The sequence below is a fragment of the Cryptotermes secundus genome, unplaced genomic scaffold, assembly GCF_002891405.2.
Source record: "Cryptotermes secundus unplaced genomic scaffold, Csec_1.0 scaffold46, whole genome shotgun sequence".
NCBI classification, from domain to species: Eukaryota; Metazoa; Arthropoda; class Insecta; order Blattodea; family Kalotermitidae; genus Cryptotermes; species Cryptotermes secundus.
This window is the reverse complement of record NW_019726221.1, coordinates 1,227,384-1,243,800: the sequence shown is the minus strand read 5'-3', so window position 1 is coordinate 1,243,800 and position 16,417 is coordinate 1,227,384. Positions and strand designations below refer to the sequence as shown.

The 16,417-nt window shown below is 39.1% G+C and overlaps 1 protein-coding gene across 1 annotated transcript in view; it reads left to right on the top strand.

The window, feature by feature from the left end:
- Window positions 1-16,127, top strand: part of LOC111863847 (E3 ubiquitin-protein ligase arih1l) — a 33,652-nt gene extending 17,525 nt beyond the window's left edge. The window contains exons 8-10 of the mRNA XM_023850592.2: window positions 9,351-9,464; window positions 10,539-10,651; window positions 12,250-16,127. Coding sequence (XP_023706360.1) covers window positions 9,351-9,464; window positions 10,539-10,651; window positions 12,250-12,331 — 309 coding nt within the window. The 3' untranslated portion in view covers window positions 12,332-16,127. The remainder of the gene's footprint in view (window positions 1-9,350; window positions 9,465-10,538; window positions 10,652-12,249) is intronic.
- The last annotated feature ends 290 nt before the right edge of the window (window positions 16,128-16,417 follow it).

Sequence of the window (16,417 nt, the reverse complement as noted above, 5' to 3'; positions counted from 1 at the left end):
AGTCTGACATGAATATATTCATTTTAACATGTGTTGGCTTATTTTATATATGAAACTTACACAGGCTCAAATATCCTTGATCCTTGGCTGCTGATGTGTCCCTAAACCCACACACTTCAGTTTCTGAATGTGCAGGGTTTTAATTTTTAAAATGCAACACTTTGGAACAATTGAAAATTTCATGATTGAAGTCATATCTTCAGTTGAAATATTTATGCTGCCAAACCATACTTATAAGTTGGTCAATTTTTTCATTCAAATTCTGCGACCCCATCTTTTAAAATTAAAATTTGAGGATGGATAACTTCACTTAACAGTCCTTTAGTTTCGCATTACAAAACTTGCTCCCCATTTTTAAAATATGAGTATATATTTTTATTTTCAGATATATTAGTATATTAGGCTTACAGAATATTTTTAACAATAAATGTTAGGCTGATACTTTGGTTTTCATATGTACCTGAAGGGACAGTTAGGTGAATTTCCATTAATGTTAGTAGAAACATTCACACTCTTTCTGTTTCAAAATATGTAAAGGTGAAAGACAAAATGACAACATTAATACTGTCACGTGTTTAGCAACTGAAACTTGTTGGTAACGTGTGTAAGTCCAATCCCACTTCTGACACCAAATTGTCACGTGTTGGGTGTATAACGCGACAGATAACTTCACGCCTTACTGGATATAGTGAATTTTATTCCACACTCGCTCATACACTCACACAGTTTACAATGTGACAACTACTGCTATCTGCAGTATTACAATTACTTGACTGAATACTCTTCCCTGGCCAACTTGTAATTAACTCTTGAATAGTCTTCACTGCTCCGTATTTAGCCCCGTTACGGACAACACAGAAAACAGCTACGTAATAGGCACCACTGTTGTCTGATGCCATGTTTGCCGACAGCCTAGCAACACTGTCGGGAGTTGTTTACTGCTGAGTAGCAATGGTGGCATCCCATGTTACGTCACCGCTGGGGAGGGAAGGGGTGTCCTCCATAGTGCAACATGTCACACTGCTCCCTCCTTAAGGCTGTTTGTCCCAAATAGCCTAACGGTATATGATATATGAGACAAACTCTGTCTTAAGTGCAACAATTTAATTGTAGTTCTTTCTTCTTTCCTTCCTCTACACTACATGTTTCAGCCCTAAATGGCCATCGTCAGGTGTATATTCTTACGTAGCTGCTACACTGCCCATAGTTTAAAATTTAAAACACCAGTCTTTCCAGACGTGTGTTAACCTACACACGTCAATTTGATTTCCAAAATTGGTGCCTAACGGTGCACCCCCATTCCTCTTCTTCAAAGGATGGCTTTCTGTGTCTCATGTTATTTCAGCTACTCCTTGCAGCGACTATTCTTCTTCCATTACAACCGCTCCCCTCTTAAGACCAGCTCATCTCGAGCGGTTTCCTGGTAAGTTGCCAGAAGATCCAGTTTTGTCACACTCATTCATTGCACATTCACTCTTTCTCGGGAGGCCGGTTCTTCTACATTACTGGTTCCTCCTCTACTTGAGGTCCCTTTCCGTTTTGGAGGGGGTCGTCTCCTCCACAAGGTCCAATCCTTGCCTTGTCGTAGGCCGACAGAAGATCCATCTATTCTCTTCACGATCTTCTCCCCGAAAATCTTGTAGTAGGTCTTTTTATGATTTCTCCCTCCAGAGTGAGATCACTGTCCTGATATACACCCTCCAATGGCGTTCTCGGTTGGGTCCTTCAATAGGTTGCTGACTCGTCGCTGTTTCAGTCCTTTGTGCCTTATGCCAGTGTTGCATTCAGGATACTTTACGAAAGATCTCTTGCGCCGTGTTACACCTTCACGGCTAGTCATATACCTGTCGGCAGCGAATTCCTGAGGATGTTCCTCTTGCGCCATGTTGCTGTTGCATGGCGGGACACCTTCCTGCAGGGGGCAGCCAACTTCATTCGGGGTCCACAGTTTTCCCATGTTGAATTCTTCATATTCTGCTTCTTTCGGTCCCTACGCCTTTCCAACTTTGGTTCTCCGACCAGCATTACTTTGGCATCTTCTACGGGTACCTCTCGTTTGTCGGCCGCCTCGGGTTTCATGTCCACTGAGGCTGGCTCTTTTTCTTCTGGACATGCCTCCTTCTCTTGGCAGGCCAACGTCTCATTGTGGTTGGCATTCACCCTATTGTCTCTCATGGTGGCCATCTCTTCTCGCTATGCTTGTCTGTCAGCCTCCCATATTGCCAGGAAGTCTTCATTGTCTTTCTTTCTCTTGGCCTCCATTTCTTCCAGTATTAGGAACAATTTTTCCATATCTTGTTTCTCCGTTTTGTAGCAGTATAATTTGTTGAGGTGTGTTCAAGTTTGTAAACCAATTCTGACACCAAATAGTCACATGTTTAGCGACTGAAACTTGTTGGTAACGTGTGTAAGTCCAATCCCACTTCTGACACCAAATTGTCACGTGTTGGGTTCGAAACTTGGTAATGTGTGTAAGTCCAATCCCACTTCTGACATCAAATTGTCACGTGTTATTACTACCTTGGACTTGAGTTGTACCCATATTGTATTTGTCATTAGTTGGCCACAGGCCTAAAAATGATTCTTCTGAAGTGCTCCTTTTATCATAAATTTAGTTATGGCATTTGTATGATAGAAAGTATTTCAGTCCTCATCACCAGGACGAGTAAGTTTTGTTGTATTTTCAATTAAAGGCCCCCCCCCCCCAGCTGTTGTCTGTTTAAATGCCTTACTTTTACAGCCGGGTTTTTGAAGATATTTTCTCAAGGTGGCATGTTTTTTTTTTCTTTTTGCTGTGTGTGTATTTTAAACTTTGGTCCTGGTATAGTTAGATAATCCGTTGAAACACCATCATGACATGTTGAAACAATTAGAGATTTTCTTTTATGAAGTTCATGCATAATTTCCTATAGAAACTTAATGAGATAGGTAGTCCGATTTTGGGGGTATAAATCGATCCACCTCTGCTATAGTGGACTAGCATTGTAACTGAGTCTCAGTGAACGAAATCTTCACTTTCTCTTCAGCTATTAGAACTGTCTGCATATGTATTCAGTTTAAGTTACAATTCCCATCTTCAACAGAGAACATTGCTAATTTGTGAAACATAATTTCCAAACAGCAAGAGATGCTAAAAGAAATTACAGGTGTTACAAACTATGATGTATGCACATCTAGAGATAATTTATTGGCTATATCCCAGAGTTGTAATATAACATTATGAAATATATGAATTAGTAAAATAAGTATTACTTTGTTTGAAGTCAAAGACTACATTTTACATATAATCATTCTGAGAGATACATAGTCTCAGTTGTTATCTTGTTCTTCCCCTTTCTTGCTCCTCAGTACCCTCTCTTCTGCTCTTTTGTTGCGCATCCATTATCTCTCCAGTGCAATGACATATAGTTTGTGATTCAGGGTAGTATGGCCAAACTTCAGGAGGTAATTAGGAGCAGAATATGTAAATAAATTGATTCATTACTCCTACTGAGTTATTGTATGCGAGATGTTTCCTCTGGAGACAAAACAATCTGGAGGTAAACTATTCCCCCAGTTGGATCTCCAGGGGGAAGTGTTTCTAGAGGAAATGTCAAGCAGGCGTTACGACAAGAAAAAGTGCGAAGATCAGAAGGAACATCACGGCTACAAGATTGGAACATGGAATGTAAGGACCTTGAATCAAGCAGGCAAATTGGAGAATTTGAAAACAGAAATGCAGAAGAATGAGGTGTCTGTTTTAGGTGTCAGCGAAGTACGGTGGAAAGGACAAGGTGATATAAGAAGTGGTGATTATACAGTGTATTCTTCTGGAGGTGAACGGGCTGAAAGAGGTGTGGCAATAGTGGTGCATTAAAGTGTAGTGAGGATTGTTTGTAATGACAGAATTATTGCTCTGAAGTTAAAGGCGGAACCGGTAGGTATACTGATTATGCAAGTGTACATGCCAACATCAGAGTATGAAGATGATGAAGGGGAAAAAGTGTATGACACAATTGAAGAAATTCTTCAGGAAGATGGAAGAGGTGACACAAACAGCATCATATTAGGAGACTGGAATAGCACTGTTGGAGATGAATCATACCAGAATATTGTTGGATCACATGGACTAGGAAGACGGAATCACAGGGATCAAATGCTTATTGACTTTTGTGAAAGAAATGGACTGATTGTTACCAGCACCTGGTTCAAGAAGCCAAAGAGAAGACTTTACACAAGGAACTCACCTGGGGATTGGAGGCAGCATCAGCTGGACTACATCCTTGTGAAATATCGATTCAGAAACAGTGTGAAGGATGTGTAGACGCTGCCTGGGGCAGATATTGACTCTGACCACAACTTACTGGTTGCCAAGTTTCAAACCAGGTTGAAGAAAATTATAAGATTCCAAAAGTGCAGACCTAGATAGGATTTGGAGAAGTTATATGCTCAAAGACAAAGCATGCAGGAGATCGTAGAAGAGAAACTCAGTGCAATTGAAAGTGAAAGCAGAAATGTTGAAGTGCAATGGAACAATATAAAAGAATGCATGCTAGATACTATTAGCAAATTGGTTGGTAAAGTTGAGAAGATAGCAAGAAAACCATGGGTTACACAGGAGATGATGAGTAAAATGGAGGAGCAAGGAAATGGAAGAATGTAAACAATGAAGAAGGCAGGAGGAAATACAGGAGACTGAGGAATGAATTGAAAAGAGCCACGGACAGGGCCAAAAAGGAATATCTTGAGAAGATATGTAATGAGATTATAGAATTTCAAAGGACAGGACGTTATGATTTGATGTACATGAAGACAAAAGAACTAGGATGGAAAGAGAATCATGGGATTCAAAATACTGGCATTGAAGACTCCCAGGGGAGTAGAATAGTAGATCAGAGGCAAGTAGAGTGCGACTGGACAGAGGGGAGACAAGAAGTGTGAAGACTGGAAGAGGAGTTCGACAAAGATGCTGTTTATCATCTATTTTGTTCAACTTGTACAGCGAATGCCTTACCAAAGAAGCTCTGGACGGGCTTGGAGACTTCAAATTAGGAGCGCAAATTATTCTAACTGTTAAATATGCAGATGACCTTGTGTTAATGGCTAAGGAAGAAACTGCTACAGTGTATGATTGATAGAGTAATCGAAATTAATGTGGAAAAAACAAAAATAATGAAAATTTTTAGACAACCAACCCCAGTCACAATAAAGATAGACCAAAAACAACTGGAGAATGTGAAATGTTTTAAATATTTGGGTAGCTTGTTAACAGATGATGGAAGGTGTACGTGTGAAATTAAATCTAGGAGTGCCATGGCAAAAGCTCCATTTAGCAAGAAGAAGAATCTTTTTACCAGCAGATTGGACTTAAATTTGAGAAAGAAACTAGTGAAATGCTACATTTGGAGCATTGCTTTGTATGGGGCTGAAACTTGGACACTTAGGGCAGTAGATCAGAAACGCCTGCAAAGCTTCGAAATGTGGTGTTGGAGAAGGATGGAGAAGATCAGTTGGACCGATTATGTGAGAAATGAAGAAGTATTATTTAGAGTCAGTGAACAGAGGAATCTCCTAAATGAAATAAGAAAACAGAAGGCTAATTGGATTGGTCATATCTTACGCGGTAACTGCCTTCTAAAAGAAGTAATTGAAGGAAAGATAGAGGGGCGGATAGAAGTGACAGAAGATGTAAGAAGCTGCTGGATGACCTTGGCGACAGAAGAGGATATTTTCATTTGAAGGAGAAAGCTCTAGATCGCATCAAGTGGAGGCACTGTTTTGGAAGAGACTGTGGACCTGTCGTCTTGACAGATTACTGATGAACGAATATATGTATATTGTCCCATCATTACGATGTTAGTTTCCATGTGTCTTATCATATATGGTAGATGATGGTATCTTCTGGGATTCGTTGTTATGTTTTGTGTCTGAACGTAAATTAGTACGTATTGTTATAATCTAAGTTTTGAGTTATATGTATTTATATTGCATGGTGTGGGTGAATTACTTACAGGTTATTAGTGATGCTTGCGTACAATGTTATTGCTAGTTTTATTGTATGTATTTCTCCTTGATTTCCTTATGTGCTGTCATAATTGAGTTCTGTAAATATGAATATATATAATGTTATATTTTAGCGTCCTGTTGCACTGATTTAAGTCCATGATTTATTTCAACCGTCTTCCAGTGCATACACTCATCTGTCTCACTCCTCTCTCTCGCACTACATGTTTCGACACAAAAGTGCCGATGAAAAATCCTGAACAATTTTAATATTTTTAACATTTAATATTTATCAATATATATGATAAATATATATTTTAGTTACTTTAATATGAAGACGGCAAGGCATGCAGTGAACTAGTTTAACGTAAATCGAATAAGCACTTGAAGATGGCACTTTTGTGCCGAAACATGTAGTGCGAGAGAGAGGAGTGAGACAGATGAGTGTATGCACTGGAAGACGGTTGAAATAAATCATGGACATGAATATATATCTTAACGATTTTAACAGTTAACATTAATATGGATCTACATTAGGATAATTCAGTAACGAGTGATGTATTTAAGAATACTGCCTGGTGATGATCCAAATATGTATCAGAACATGTAGCAGTCACAAAATAAAACCAATCCAATCCAATAATCCGAACTATTACCCATTATTTTCATTACTCGTAACCCACTACACATGACAGTATAAACAGGTTAAAGTAAAGTAAGCTTGTTGGTAAAGGTTAAAACTTACATATTAGGGATTAATTAATCAAATTAAATAGAGGATTACCTTGCAAAATTAGAATTCAATCAAGAAAAAGCAAATATCATGCTGGCAAAATTAGACGCCGATAGGAAGGCCGAGAAGGACGAAATGGAGGCCAATAGAAAAAAAGACAGGAAAGATTTCCTGGCAAGACTAGACTCCAACCAAGAAAAAGCGGAGACCAGCCACAAGGAACTCCTAGCCAGATTGGAAGCTGACAGATAGGCCAATATGGATGCCTGGCGGAAAGAGATGACGGCCTGCCGAGAAACGACAGAGGTACGTCTAGAAAAAGAAGTAAAGACAATAGCCTACCAAGAGATGGAGGTACGTCTAGAAGAGGAAAAGCCGGCCACAGTGGACACGAAACCTGTGGCGGCACAACAAGAAGAGGTCCCAATAGTGATACCAGTCGGAGTGACGATGGCCTGCTGAGAAATGGAGGCACGTCCAGGAGAAGAAGAGCCGGCCTCAGTGGGCATGAAACCTGAGGCAGCCGACCAATGAGAGGTACCCGTAGAAGACGCCGAAGTAATGCCGGTCAGAGAACCGAAGAAGGAAAGGCGTAGGGACCGAAATCAGCGAAACATGAAGAATCCGACACGGGGAAGTTGTGGACCCCAGAAGAACTTGGCTGCCCCCTGCAGGAAGGTGTCCCGCTGTGCAACAGTGGCATGGGGTCGGAGGAATATCTTCAATAAATCTTGGACCCGAGGAGATTATAAATCCCGGATGAAGTTGGCTGCCACCTGCAGGAAGATATCCCGTCGCGCGACAGTGGCATGACATTGGAGAAATGCCTTCAAGAAGGAAACTCCCCAGGGAACCTTCGGATGCCAGAGACAGGACTTGGCGCCACGGTCTCATGCCAGCAAGTGGCGGGAAGACCAGGAGGAACGACGATGTCAGCAAGTGCAAACAACACTTCAAGTGCTGTTACGTCGACATAAGGAACTTCCGAAGAAAGACATGATCAAGAATTGGACCTTGTGGGGGGGTCGACCCCCTCCGAAACGAAGAAGAAGCATAGCACAGAAGAGGAGCCGGTAACGTAGAAGTACCAGCCGCCCGAGCAGTGATGAAAGTGATGGATGAATGGGATAGAACTAGATCTTCTAGCAAGTTGAAAGGAAACCGCTCAAGACGAGCTGGTCTTAAGAGGAGAGCGGTTGTAATGGCCGGAGAACAGATGCTGCAAGAACAGCCTCCAAAGCAAAGGAACGGGGGTGCACCGGTAGGCTATTCGGGATGAACAGCCTTAAGGAGGACCTCTCCCTCCCCAGCGGTACGTGGCGGCATCATAGCGCTGTCGTCACTACGGTAATAGGTGAGTCAACACCCCTCCCCTCTCCCCACGGTGACATAACACGCAACACAGCTGTGACACAGGTAACAGGCAACAGCAGTACCCATTGCGTAACAGGCAGGCACTGCGACTATATAAGAGAGCTACACTGCCTATGAAGACAGTTGAGTTGGAATCTAGCCAGCGGCAAGTTACGAGTTAAGGACGTGTGTGTGAGAATCAGTGATAGTTCATGATAACCGAGTAATAATTGGGAGTGTGTGTGATACAGTTGCACTTGTATAACTCCCACGTTATAAAAACGTGTAGACTACTGACCATAGAGTGAATTGAATATTGAATAGGGGTTGTAAATTGTGAAAACCCGTAACAGTGTTATAATTAATTGTAGCCGAGACTTGTAGGTTGTTGAATAAACCAATTAACAATCCGAACAGTGTCTTCAGTGTCTAAACATGTGACAATATCCTAAAACTGGTGTAAAAGTTAAAATGCAGGTTACACCTTGTGGTGTTAAATGTTCATTTCAAGTAATACCTAAGTGTGTTACAATTAAATGCAGTTTTTATTGGCATTATCTTGGGGTCATGGATGTTACAGGATCATGTGCGAATGCCCTGTGTGAGGGTCTTCCTTGTATCTTCAGCATTGTAGCTTCTTACCAGTTATCCTGTGAATGGTATACTCATTTCCCACATACCTTCTGGGATGAGTTGGATTAAAGTGTGGAGAATTGAAAGTTAACGACACAGATCTTGCCATTAAATGAAAAATACACCACCGTGGGTAACCTTCACTTGAAAATATTTACCATCTAATTCTCCACATTTTGATCATCCACCACAACATCTATTTTGTCTTCACCTTGAAGATATCCTTCTTTATGTTGTGTTGACAGTCCACTTCACATAACTAAAAATGTGATTTTGTACAAAAATGTTCAATTTAATGTTCTCACACCAGCAGTTATGAAATGTTATATCTTTTGGGATATAATACTGTGTACTCTGGTGATAGTTAACTACTTCTCATTTCTTGCTTGGCTTACTTTTCTACCCTGAAGATGGAGGCAATATGTTCCTCCCAAACACTGTTAGACTTTCACTGGATTACATGGTGTTAAATTTGAGATGTTAGGATTCTTGTACAAAAATGTTTTGTCATACAGCCATGTGCATGCCAGTATTCCTGACAGCACTTCATAATTTATGTTATATCCCAAGCAGAGGATGGAATTTGATTTTTCACTTGCTTGCACAACATGGCATCAAGATTTAAAATCTGTTTGTGTCTGTAATACAGGTGCAGTTCCTCAAGAAAGCTGTTGACATTCTGTGTCAGTGTCGGCAGACATTAATGTACACCTATGTCTTCGCATACTACTTAAGGAAAAATAACCAGTCTGTAATATTTGAAGTAAGTTCTTTATTCTAGGTTTTCTTACATTATAAATGTTCCTCACCAAAGAAAGAGGTTGACAATATGCAAAGGTCACTTTCATTATTCAAGGAAGAACCTAGTAAAGCATCAGAATAGGATAGTAGGGAATTGGTGCAGTTCTTATAAGTGGAAGATATCTGTATACAGGGTGTCCCAGGAGGAATGGACCAAACTTCGGGAGTGTGTTCCTTATGTTAAAGTATGCCAATATAACCCAAAACACCTATGTCCAAAGTTGAACGGTTATGGAGATAATGGCCCAAGAAAAGTGTGGTCTTATGGCAGGTCCATGCACTGTACCTCTCAACTGAGAGGACTTATCTATGTTTGTCCTTGAGTGCCGTGATTCACCCTAGCCATACGTATGTAGTTGGCTTTATCATAACGCGCAGTCAGCCACGTTACGTCAGCGCTTGCCATTCATGTGTCATGTATAGTGCTTGGAAACCCTAAGGACAATTATGACATGGCGAGCGAGTATTTTGTACTTCAATTTTATGGCATTATGTCACTCACAAGTTAGTTTGATGTTACGTACATTATTAACATTACAGAACCCACATATTCCTGCCAGTTTTAATATGTATTTTGTAATCAACAAGTGTGCAATGCCGGTCAAAGTTTGACACTTCTCTGGCCATTATCTCTGTAACCGTTCAACTTTGGACATAGGTGTTTTGGGTTATATCGGCATACTTTAACATAAGGAACACCCTCCCGAAGTTTGGTCCATTCCTCCTGGGACACCCTGTATACACCTGTGACTTTGAAATAAAGTGAAAATTATTAAGTAGATTATACTGTACTCCACTTAGCAGAGGAGTTTTGTCTTAACTGCAGTAATGGTCATATTGTGGCTAATCTGAAAACTGATTGATCTGACCACATACTTTCAGTTACACACAATTTTCTTGTATTGCCAGCATTTGGTAATGTTAAATTTATGCATATAATCAAGATTAAATAGCATGAAAACATCCTTGAAGATTTATTTGATATGTTTGTATACTTAAGAAAACTTAAGAAAAATTCTTTTTCATTATGTTTTAGGAAAACCAAAAAGATTTGGAGAGTGCTACGGAGACTTTATCAGAATATCTGGAGAGAGATATTACCTCAGAAAATCTGGCAGATATTAAACAAAAAGTGCAGGATAAATATAGGTGAGAAATGGTTCTTTAGATATCAGTTACTGCTGGTATATTTTAATGCTGAAGAATGTGTGAATTTCCCAGAAATTACCTCATTTGAATGGAATTATGAAGATGAAAATGAGATCTACTTGAAATATGACAGAATAGGTATTGTTAAATGGTAGAGTGATATTTGAGAAGTACCTGGTTTGAATCTGAGCTGCTTGATTGTAGATAGTAAGGAGCAACCTCAGTGGAGATAAGAGTGTAAGTCAGAGCATCAGGAAGTCCCTAAGGAAGAGGATGTAGTGAAACCTGTCAGCACTGAAGAAGTGGCATAGGGATTGGAATCTAGCCGTAAGGCACTGTGGAAAGCTGAGGAAACAGACCCAGGGCAGTGGTAGGTCCTGGAAGAAGTTTACCACCGCCTGCTGAGGGCTAACAGGACACGGTCATCAGGGACAAGGCCAGGGCAATGGAATGCAACAGCGACACAAAGAACCAAGACCTAAAGGAGAAATTATGTCTAGGAAGTAAGGGAAATAAAAATGTTAGCAAAACCTTCAGGGAGACCCTAGGGCTGGAGATCACAAAGAGAATAGCTGGATATTCTGTCAGGATTCGAAAAATGAATGTCAGGACATTGTGGAGGGGTCGGCCCCCTGAAAAGAAAGAAGAAACCACTAACAACAGACTGAGAGCCATGGATGTAGGAGTATTGACCACTCTTGCAACTGTTGCCCTCACCAACTGGCAGAAGCAAAATGATGGTGATACACCTGGATCGACTGGCACCCTATGAGTGAGTCACTTGGGAGGAGTGGCCTTAAGGAGGGAGCAGTGGGAGTGTTTGGAAAGTAAACACCATGGGAAGGAAGGCGAGACCAATCACAGACGTTCCAAGTACAGCCCTTGGAAAGGAAGAAATGGCAGTTTGCCTGTAGGCCATTTGGGATGAATTATCTTAAGGAGGATGCAATGTGACATATGCCTGAAAGCCGGATTAGCAGAGCCAGAGTAGACATTCATTACTAGGAAAGTAAGAAAAATCAGCGCTAAGACATTGCATATACTTTCTCATGTATAATTGACCTTGATTGCATTGCCATGGAAATGAAATCCCACCAAAACTGTTTTAATTAAGGATATGATTCCATAAATTATTGAAATTCAGTCAAAATCATTGGAGCTGTTTTAAGAAAGTGTTAACAAATTCTTGTTTTTGAGCCTGTCTGAAAGGCTCCCATTTTAGTTGGAATGTTCAGATTCACTGGCCACTGATGTAAGATGGATAAACTTTTGAATAACAACTAACATCACAGTTCATCCCGTTCATAACAAGGGGTGCAAAAGTTGTGACTCTGTAACAGTCTCAAGAATGATTTTTTTATAGTCACCTTACTTTCTCATATATACTCCGTATGTATGCTCATATGTATATAAGAAAGTTAAAAACATTGTTTTGGCAGTGACAGCATTAATAGGTAAAGTATCATGTTATAGACTGCATGGCTGAAATTGTAGGAAAGTGAATTTAAAATATTATGATGTATAACACTTCTCTAAGCATTTGTGTAGTATGAGTTTTGGGTAATAGATATTTATAAACAATGTGTTTTTAATTCCAGATACTGCGACAGTAGGAGGAAAGTTTTGCTGGAACATGTCCATGAAGGTTATGAGAAGGATTGGTGGGAGTACACAGAATAAATGTGACTGAATGCATGTGTGGAACACTTACATTTGTTATTAGTTACGACAAAGAATTTACTGCTTGTGATCGTGCGTCCGAATAGCAGAAAGGAAGACTTGTGTAGTTCTCTCAGGTTCAAATGACTGGCGGTGTACATTGCTGGGTATTAGGTCTGTTCCCAATTGAGTCCCTGTAGTGGTTCCAGACAGCAGTATCCAGCTTCAACGAGAATATAAACAGGGCACCCGGTGAGCTTCAGCACACTCATGGAGTGGAAATTTTTAACAGTTAAAAGCAATATACAACGTTAATTTCTTATGGGAATTACGAAGAGAAGAAAATTGGTGTAATGAACATCAGATTAGCTCATGGACTTGTTAATATGATGAAGTGACACAGTCTCACTGCATGTTAGTTTTCATCATGGATATTCTTTATTCATCCAGACATACCATGTACCTTTTCTTAGGTATTAAATTGTACATAAATCCTCTGTTTACAATGAAAGTTTTGATTGACTGGCACCACTAATATTTTTTCTTGAAAGGTTTGTTACATTTTTGTGTGGTTAAACATCAACCTACCAGGCCCTGCCTTGATAAATGTGATTTTAACAGCCATTTGGTTGTAGACTTAAATAAGAACATATGATTGATGCTAGTAAAGTGTTCAGAGCTTTTAGTCTGCACCTTGTATGCAGACTCAAATATGGCTGCAACAATTAGTTGTGCGCAGATGAAAGTGAGTTAGGACTCAGACATACTATCTAACAGATTTGTAATCTGTTGAGAGAGTACTGCTGTATTGTCCTACTTAGTATGTGATACTGCAGTGATTTCAAGTGTTTGTTCCAAACTATTTATTTAATTTTACAGATACAGTAGGTTTTCTGATTCACTGAGCGCAAGTTGTAAACATGGATCTGCACACTTTCTGTAGAAGTATTTGATATCATTTGAATTAACATTTACTTGCAGAAATAAATTACTGTCAATACGCAAATAAATTTTAAGAGTTTAGAATTATTCAAATGCCGTCTGACTGATATTCAGAAAGAAAAAGCAGGTTTAAACAAATTCAAAGGCAGATTAGGTGCAAAGCATCTGATCATTTAGTGACGATTCTTTTTATGCATATACAGAGCATTTAAAATAATGTATATAAACTTTTCTCTTTAAATTATGAACATAATTTGAACTTCAATCAGGAATATTTTGAATTTTATGCAAAATCATGGAGCTGTGAAACAAACCAATTATAATACTGAGATGCTTGCTATTTTGTGTTCTGCATGATTTAATTTATGCTAATATAATTGTATATCATTTTTGCATAATTATTGCTAAAGATGCTCTGTTTGAAGTACCTTACACATATATTGCATCCAGAGGAGTAAAGAAGAACGAGTTTTATGTGGTAACAACAGTACAGAATTACATCCAGTGATGGAACTTTCATTAATTTTAAGTCCAGTGTCTGATTTTTGACATTTACCTGTGACGTATACTAATTCAAAGTTATACAGTGTCAGTCATAACTTTACATAAAATATTAAATAATTTGGCACTTTCTCTGGGTTGCCTACCAATGCCTAAAATTTAGTACATTCGGTGTGTAACTTTATTTGTTACAAGAGAGAGTATAACACTTTTGTAAGTTTATTGTAACTGGTGCGCCATTGTTTGTACAACTTATTTCTTTTGATCATATATTTTTTATCCATATTTTTTAAGCAACAACAAATCCACATGAATAATTCACTCCAGAAAGGACTGAATGAGTATAATAGAGGTCTGCGCTCTGGGTTTTCAGTTTCAAAAACATATGCTGTCTAGATATCCCTCAATGCAGTCATATTTTGTAGCAGGCTAGAGCCTTGAGAAAATATGAAAAAGTAAAGAAGTTATATTGTAAATTTGTAAAATTATTAATTATAGATTGCCGTTTAGTTTGTGTGTTCTTTAATTCATAACTCCTTCCTCATATGACTGAGTAATGTAAATATAGGGCTAAAATATCAAACGGTGCTTTCTGATAATTTGTTCACACATTTCTCTTCAACAGTATGCCAGACTTCTTTGTTTCTGGGTCATTTTCTCATATATGCTGAAATATGGAATGAAACATATATTATTGGATAAAATATGGTCAGAATATACAGTGTGATTCAGAGTCCTATGCCCAGACTTTGGGAGCCGGTTGGGGAGATAATTTGGAGTAGAAAATGTAAATAAATTATAACAATTATTGAGTTTTTGGACATTGTCCATCATCATGTTTATTTTAAACAACATTTTGGAGACTGGATATCTGGAGATAGGGAATAGCTTTGTCAATATGTATATAGGAATTAAGTGAACCGTCAACACAACAAATATACTTGCTTTTAATGTTTTACAATTCGACTTTTATATTCCTGCTACATGTTTCAGTCATACAAGACCGTCATCAGGGAGTTATATATAGCAATATGTTTAGTTATTGAACTACCGATATAGATCCATACCAGTGCGATGTGTCATATATGGCATATGTGTTTTGTCTCGGCGTACATATGTCCGGTGTGTTCTACACTATGCATTGGTTTGACACACACAAAGTGCAGAACGCACTAAACATATACACCCAGACAAAATACATGTCATATTTTATGATCATATAACGATACATATCATGAAGTATGCACACCTAATATACCACACATTAACAACCAGTACATCATACTCGTTCTTGCAGATAGATACTTGTCTCTGGGCTCCACAAGCAGGCTTACTACATAGAAATCTTCTAACACCAAAGACTACAAATGACATAGCATGCCCAATTCTACACTGTAGCACTGGAACCTTAGTAATAAATTGGCATACATGTTTCTTAACTTCCCATACTTAGTAGTTTAAATATATATTTTTTTAAATATTTTTTAATATTTTAATATTTCCATAATATGTGGTTGTTCATAAGTCCGTTAAACATTTTGAAAATTTACAATAAATAAACTACACAATGGATACCAAATGTTATTACACTGAAATAGAGATAAACTCACCAAGTTTTTTTACATAGTTCACAGATGCTCAGTGTGTCTACCTTTGCTGATACAGCAGACATCTGTGCGATAATTCATGTTGTCCCACACCTGTGTCGGCATATCACAGGTGACCAGAGCCACAGCAGTGGTGATACGGTTGCGAAGATCCCTGATATTAGCAGGAAATGCAGGCACAAAGACAGTATCCTTCACAAATCACAAGAAGAAAATGTCACATGGGGTTAAATCTGGGGACCAGGGTGGCCACCGCATTAACATGTCATCTTTTGTCCTGTGTGCCCTATCCACCTTTGTGTCAAAATTTGAAAGAGATACCCTCACACGTAGTTGTTGTAGTGAACCGGACAGCCATCTTGTTTAAAGAGGTCATCATTACTATCTTCATTCAACTGGGGCATCAGCCAGTTTTCCAACATGTCCAAGTAAATCATCCCAGTGACTGTGGGCTTTGCAAAGAAAATTGGTCCATAAACCTTCTTTTTTTAAATTGCACAGAAGACATTCACCATAGGCGAATCTCACACATGCTGTATGACTACATGGGGATTTTCAGTCCCCCAGATGCGCACATTGTGCCGATTCACCTTTCCAGACACCTGGAAAGTTGCTTTGTCGCTAAAGATGAATGAGTCTAAACCTTCAACTTCAAATCTCTCTTGCATTTCAGTGCAGAAATTAAGACGCACAACTCTGTCATTATTGCTGAGATGCTGATGCAGCTGAAGCCTGTAGGGTTTACACTTGAGTCTCTTACGGATAATTGCCAAACTGTTGATTGCGAAATGCCAAGCTCTAAACTTGCACATGTAGTGGACTTGCGGGACCTGCACTCATAAGCTTGTCTAACATGATTCACAGTTTCTTCACTTGGTCCTGGACATCCCTGAATTTCTCATACCATTTCTTGATACTGTTGAAAACTGGTGCTGCCTTTTGGAATTCTGCTCGAAATCGTCAGTGCATAGTCACAACAGATAAGGTTCTTGCGTATTCAAAAACACAAAGTGACTGCCCACGTTTACTGAACGCCATATTTGCTATTACTGTCTTC